Source organism: Prosopis cineraria, unplaced genomic scaffold (genome assembly GCF_029017545.1).
Source record: "Prosopis cineraria cultivar Desert tree isolate PC_DT_omini unplaced genomic scaffold, ASM2901754v1 PC5, whole genome shotgun sequence".
Lineage (NCBI taxonomy): Eukaryota > Viridiplantae > Streptophyta > Magnoliopsida > Fabales > Fabaceae > Prosopis > Prosopis cineraria.
In genome coordinates, this window is record NW_026555336.1 from 19,901,673 (window position 1) to 19,908,517 (window position 6,845).

At 35.1% G+C, this 6,845-nt stretch overlaps 1 protein-coding gene across 1 annotated transcript; it reads left to right on the top strand.

Moving 5' to 3' along the window:
- Positions 1 to 923: 923 nt before the first annotated feature.
- Positions 924 to 1,763, top strand: LOC129312194 (brassinosteroid-responsive RING protein 1-like). The gene has a single exon (XM_054954822.1). The coding sequence runs from the start codon at positions 1,042 to 1,044 to the stop codon at positions 1,561 to 1,563; it is 522 nt and encodes a 173-aa protein (XP_054810797.1). The 5' UTR covers positions 924 to 1,041; the 3' UTR covers positions 1,564 to 1,763.
- The last annotated feature ends 5,082 nt before the right edge of the window (positions 1,764 to 6,845 follow it).

Below are 6,845 nucleotides of genomic sequence, written 5' to 3' on the forward strand. Positions count from 1 at the left end.
TAATCTCTTAATTTAATAAATTATTTTATAAGTTATCTAACCTTAACATCTTTAAATTTATTGACGAAAAATGTTGACGTTGTAATTTCAAATAATAATGAAATTTATTGGATAACACTATGAACACAATTGGTCCCAAAAAAAAAAAAGCACACTATGATCACATATATAACATTGATTTTTTTGAACAAAAAAAAAGTTAACACATATTATAAAACAAGGAAAAATGACAATAAAATATCACTAAATTATATAAATAATAATTTAATCCCTTAAAATGTCATAATTCTATTAAAGTTCTTCAGAAATTTTTTATCAATAAATTTTAAATTAAAAATATTATTTTACTTTTATTAATAAGTTATAATTTTTTGTTCAATTCTTACATTTCTTTAAATAGAAGTTGTGATTTTTTAAACAAAAATTATGAATGAGTTTTGTAATTTTAAGAATTTATTTTTCAATACTAAAAATTACACTTGATAAATTATGATTTCTTGTTTAACTTTTACTATTTATATAATAAAAGTTGTTATTTTTTAAGTAAAAATTATGACTAAAATTTATTTTTTAATAATAAAAATTACATTTAACAAGTTATATTTTTTGTTTAATTTTTATTATTTATAAAATAAAAATTATAATTTCTTAAATAAAAATTATAATTGAAGTTTATTATTTTTAATTAAAATAAAAAAATGTATTTTAAAATTTATAACATAAAAATTTTTAAATACTTTATTAAAATTATAATATTTTAAAAAATTAAATTGTTATTATTATCATTTTCTCTTAAAATAATTGAAATACTGAAAATTAAATTGTCCCATTCCCTCTCTCTGTATCCGTATGCCTCCCATGTCATTCTCTATAAAGCCTAAGCCCGTTGTAGCCATTTCCACCGAAACAAGCTTCTCTCTCTCTCTCTCTCTCTCCTCTCTCTCTCTCTCTGTATATATATATATATATATAACGCACCCCCTTCTGTTTCCGAACAAACCAAATTAAGCTTCATTTATACATTCTCTCTGGTTCTCTGATATGGGAGTTCCGGTGGGTTGCGCCGAGCTCGTTTTCCCGAAGCTTCTCATCCAGATCCTTGCCGTATTTGGATTCCTCAGAACAATCACATCGTTCCTCCTTCGCTCCGTGGGCCTCCCCGATTTCCTCGAACCGGACATTCATTACTTCTGGGATTCTCAAGAGAACGCGTATTTTTACCCTACCCGACTGCCCGAATTCGAGTCGGCGAGCTCGGTCCTGATCCGAGAGATGCTGCCGGTGGTGAAGTTCTCGGAGCTTGAGGCGGCGCCAGAGAGCTGCTGCGCCGTGTGTCTGTACGAATTCGACGGCGACGATGAGATCCGACAGCTCACAAACTGCACGCACGTATTCCACCGAGGATGTCTAGATCGTTGGATGGGATACGATCGGAGAACGTGTCCGTTGTGTCGAGCACCGTTCACACCTCACCATATGCAAGCAGCTTTTAATCACTCTCTCTGGGCTGCTTCTGGTATACCTGAATTTTACCCAGAATCTGATTCTGAATTATTATTATGATCTTTCTTCTTTGTAATTAACTGTTGATTCTTGTCTTCATAATTCCCTGGAAGCTGAGATCTGGGGATGGGTCATCGATTCATCATTCATCGATGATGTATGCGTATGTGTGTATTGTGTATTATGTATATGTATACCGAGAAATAGAGTACTAATGGAGTGGATTAATCAGTATGAAGTTGGGGGTTCTCATTTCAGAATACGGGTTCGGATCCGGTTTTTTATCAATGCGGGTTGATTTTTTTTCTTTTTTTTGAATGGAAAAGTTAAAAGCATAACTAAGCAGTTAGAGGTGTCAATTAGGGCCGGCCCTTTAAGGGCCAGGGCCTAAACGGGCTGGCCTTTTTAAGCCCGATTATATATCAGGGCTCTATTTTTAGCAGCCCGGCCCTGGCCCTCAGGGCTTAAGGGCCGGCCCTCAGGGCCCTGGCCCTAATTATTTTTTATTTTCTAATTTAAAAATTTTAAAAAATATATTTAAAATCCTAATAAAGTTATTACACATCACATTAAATCTAAAAAAATAAAATAAAATCAATTCACACAATAAAAGTTTTAAGTCTAATAAAAAAAATCCCAAAATTAACTCTGATATCATTTACACATTGGTAGCATCATCAACTAAATCTTGATGATTTTCATCATCAATATCAATATGATTTGATCCTTCTCCTTGTGGATCCTCATGGATGGCAAATATGTTAAGCTTTTTATATCTTCCTTCTTCATCCTCATTATCTGCAATACATAATAATTCAAAATTATAATTTCAAAGTATTTAAAGAATGGAAAAATATTCTAAGTAAGTAAATAATAATAAGTTACGCTTCAACTCAAAACCATGCAACCAATTACGAGTACAAATGATAGCCTCAACATTATCTGGAAGAAGAGAACTCCGATATTTTGTCAAAACACGTGAACCAATACTAAAAGCTGATTCACTAGCCACAGTAGTGATTGGAACACTAAGAATATCAGCAGCCATTCTTGAAAGAATTGGAAATCAATGTTGGTTGTTCCTCCACCAATTCAATACATCTAAATCTTTCCAATTATGAGGCTTAAGTATTGGTTCGTCCAGGTAATTCTCTAATTCAGACTTGTCCAAAGAAAAATCATCTATACTCGTATAAATATCTTGATAATCCTGCATTATAATTTCCAAATAATTAATAAAATATCAATTGAATACTAATAAAGTAAAACAATATTAATTGACAAAGTATTTAAAACTTACATCAAATGCATCATCAAAAGTGGTCGTTGATGATGTTGAAACACTTGCAGTGTGGGATGCACGATTTATTGTGACAGTTGAAGTTTTAGAACTTGATTCACCTCCAACACCGGTGGATAATGTCCCCATATTTGAATATTCATAAAAAATGAAATTTAACTTGCTCTTGATGTCAGCAACCTTCTCATGGCAAGTAATGGGGTCAATCTTTGAGTAAAAATATTGTATCATATTAAATTTCCATCGTGGATCAAAAATCACACCAAGTGCAAGGATGACACTATAATCAGTCCAATACTTGTCAAACTTCTCTTTCATTCTTGTGACCATCTCTTGAATGACAAGATCAACGTTCACCTTATTTGCATCAAGCAACATTTGAATTTTTGATATTTGCATAAAATACATATTTGAAGTGGGATATGATGAACCTGAAATCAACCTTGTAATCTTTTCAAATGGCCTTAAAAATGTGCACATTGCCTCTGCTCTATGCCACTCTTCATTTGTCAAGCCATGCTTGTAATTTAAATCATGTAAAGGCAATTGTAGAAAAGCACCACGGTATTTAACTCCACTCTCAAGCATAGCATAAGTGGAGTTCCATCTAGTGGGAACATCTAACCGCAAGCCCATTGAGGTGTCTATCCCACCAACTTGTTCAACAATTTTTTTGAAAAAAATCAGCCTTGCTTGTGATCCTTTTACATATTTAATGCTTTCCCTAATCTTATACAAAGCTGAGCTTGTGACTTTTAAGCCCTCTTGAACAATTAAGTTAAGGATATGGGCACAACACCTCACATGAAAAAATTCTCCATTACAAACCAAGCCATTTATCAAAGACAACCTCTGTTTCAGTATGTCTTGCATATTATCATTAGCAGATGCATTGTCTAGAGTGATTGTGAACACTTTCTTTTCAATTTGCCAATCTACCAAACACTCATGCACCTTTTTAGACAACTCTACTCCGGAATGTGGAGGATCCATCTTACAAAATGAGAGAATTCTACTATTTAATTTCCATTTTTCATCAACAAAGTGAGCTGTTAAACACAAATAGCCTTCAGAAGTCACAGAAGTCCAACAATCAGATGTCAAACAAATCCTACCAATACTTCTCTTAATCTTTTGTTTCAAATTATCCTTTTGATTGAGATAAAATTTCATAACATCTGCCACAGCTGTGTTTCTAGTAATAAGCTTAACATCAGGATTTAAAGTCATAATCAATTCCTTAATCCATGTATAATCAACAAATGAATAAGGCAGATCATGTACAATTATGGCCATGGTAATTATTTCTCGAATACGCTTAGCATCAACTTTTCGAGACCTAAGGTTTCCATCTTTATCCATCAACATAATCCCAACATCATGAAATTTTTCTAAAACTTTACATGACTTAACATGACGACTTAGATGTAAAGTTCCATTAGCCCCACCCGAAGCAAATAATCCCTGACAACCATTACATTGTGCCTTCACCTTATCATTAACAATAACTCGAGTAAAATACCTCCACACATCAGAAGTATAAGTTCTGCCCCTTTTAACTTCAACTTGGGACTCCTCAGTGTTTTGAGTTAGAGTAGCAGATACCTTTCTTTTTCCAGCACTAGGGGGAGGCAATAATTCTTTATCCTTAGATTGTGTTGCTGTTGATCTACTTCCACTACCTCTAGCGTCAACATTACTTCCAGAACCAATATCAATCGCTTTACTCTTTTGTGAGGAAGACATACTGAACTGTAAAAAAAAATTGATAAAATTCACAAAGCTTCCTTAATTTCAATGACTATGCAGAAAGACATATTTTATGGGTATAAGTCATTTTAACAGGGCATGGCAACAAATAATAATACCATATCTTAGGAATATTTTTAAAAAATAGATGTTCAGATTTCGGTTTCCCTATCATTTTGGCAAAGTGTTAATATTTTCCATACATAAACAGAATACTCAGATCAGATGAGGAATATACCGAGGACGAGAAAGCTCTGTTTTCTGACCAGAGAAGAATATACCGAGGAGGATGAGTTTCTGAGCAAGAATTTATCGAGGATGAGGAGGCTCTGTTTTTCGATCAGATAAGCAGAGCAGATTGATGAGCTGGAGAGGCAAAGAACAGATGCTGAAACTCAAAGTAATCACGGTCAGACGGCAAAGAAGATGGAGGATGATCGAACTGAGCTGAGGAAGATGAAGGACGATCAGATTGAGCACAAAAGAGAACCCAAAATCAGATTGGGTAGCTAAGTAGATGAAGCACGACCGGACTAAGCTGAGGCGACGGCGAGACGAGCTGACTGCAGAACAGGAAGATGAAAGAAGATGAGGCACGACTGCACGAATGAAGTTGAAAACTTGAAATGAACGAGACTAGGGTTTCTTGCTTAATGCTTACTCTGTTAATCATTCAGTCACGTGCGTCTGGAGTGGATTTGGACCGAGACGATCTGGACCGAGAGGCGAGAGGATCTGGATCGTGCGTGCAGTGTGCTAGAGGCCTGGAGTGGATCTGGACATCTGATCCCTGGAGCTCTGGACCGAGAGGCGAGACCAAGAAGGCAAGAACTGATGTTTTTTTTCAAAAAAAAATACTAGGGCTTAAAAGGGCCGGCCCTGACCCTAAAGGGCCGGCCCTTTTATTTTCGGGCTTAAAAGGGCTGGCCCTTTTAAGCCCGATTTAATTTTTTAAAATTAAAATATAAGCCCGGCCCTTAATTTTTTCGGGCCTAAAAGGGCCGGCCCTACGGGCTCGACCCTAATTGACGGCTCTAACTAAGCTAGTAGCAATACACGTGTAAAACCAAACAAATGAACAGAAAATCTTTGGTCGACTTCCACCCTTAAAGAAAAGTTGGTTGTTGATCAAAGATGTACAAAAACATTATCAAGGAAATGTCAAGTCCTAGCTAAACAATTAGCATTTATATTAGCTTCCTTGTACATGAAGTTGAGTGAGGCATTTCAATTCCTGTCCAATAATCTTTTAGACTCATCAATGATTACTTATTAAGGATTGTGAACACCGTATTTTATCCGGACATTTTTTTAATTTAATAATAAATAATCAAAAAATATAAAAAACACAAAATGAAATTTAATCCATTTTAGGATTATATTTTCAAAAAAAATAAATATAATAATTTAAAAAAATCAAAACAAACAAAGGTTAAATTTAAAAAAAAATCTCTCCTAAATTATTTCAATCATTCAAGAATATTGGGAGTTAATTTTTTAAGAGTTAAACTTTTTCTCTTTAAATCTTATTTTCCACTTAAAATATGTGTGTGTTAATCTAATAAAAAATATTAATAAAAATAAAAAAATAATAATACATGAGGGCCAGATGACACTGATCATCATAGCCCTAAAAGGGCCTCCCTTTTTCAACACACGTGGGCAGCACAGACGAAGGAATCAGAGGGCTGCATGGAAAAAAAGGGAAGCCACGCCAGCACAGACGAAGGAATCAGAGGACTGCATGGAAAAAAAGGGAAGCCATGCCAGCAAAACCAACATGAAGAGAGCAGACTTTTTGGCCGGAGAGCACAGAAGAAAAGACCAGACTGAAGAAGGAGAAGAGCAGACGCCAGCCGAAAACGCAGAGAGACAGAGATGAAGAAAGAGAGACAAAGAACCAGAGAGAAGAAAGAGTGACATAGAAAAAGAAGCAGACACAAAGTAGAGCAACAGAAACACGAAACACTAACGCAAAAAGCAAGCACACACATGCACGGAAAACACGCTTAAAAACAAAGCACGAATGAAATGCAGAAAAGAGAGAAAAAGAGAGCACGAGAAGGAGAGCACAAAAACGGAGGAAGCTTCAGCGAAAAGGACAGAAGAAGAAAACAGAAAAAGGGAAGTGAGGAAAACTGGAAAAGAGAGAGTATAAAAGGGAGGTCAAAGAAGGAGAAAAAAGGGAGACCGAGAAGGAAGCAACGTAAAAAAAATAGAGGAAGAGGGGACTGAAAATAAGAAAACAGAGATAGAGGAGAGAGTCCGGGAGAGGAAGAGAAGAGAGAAAGAA

What these genes read in the sequence shown, in the direction of transcription:
- LOC129312194 (XM_054954822.1), top strand. Translation starts at nt 1,042, where the DNA reads ATGGGAGTTCCGGTGGGTTGCGCCGAGCTCGTTTTCCCGAAGCTTCTC.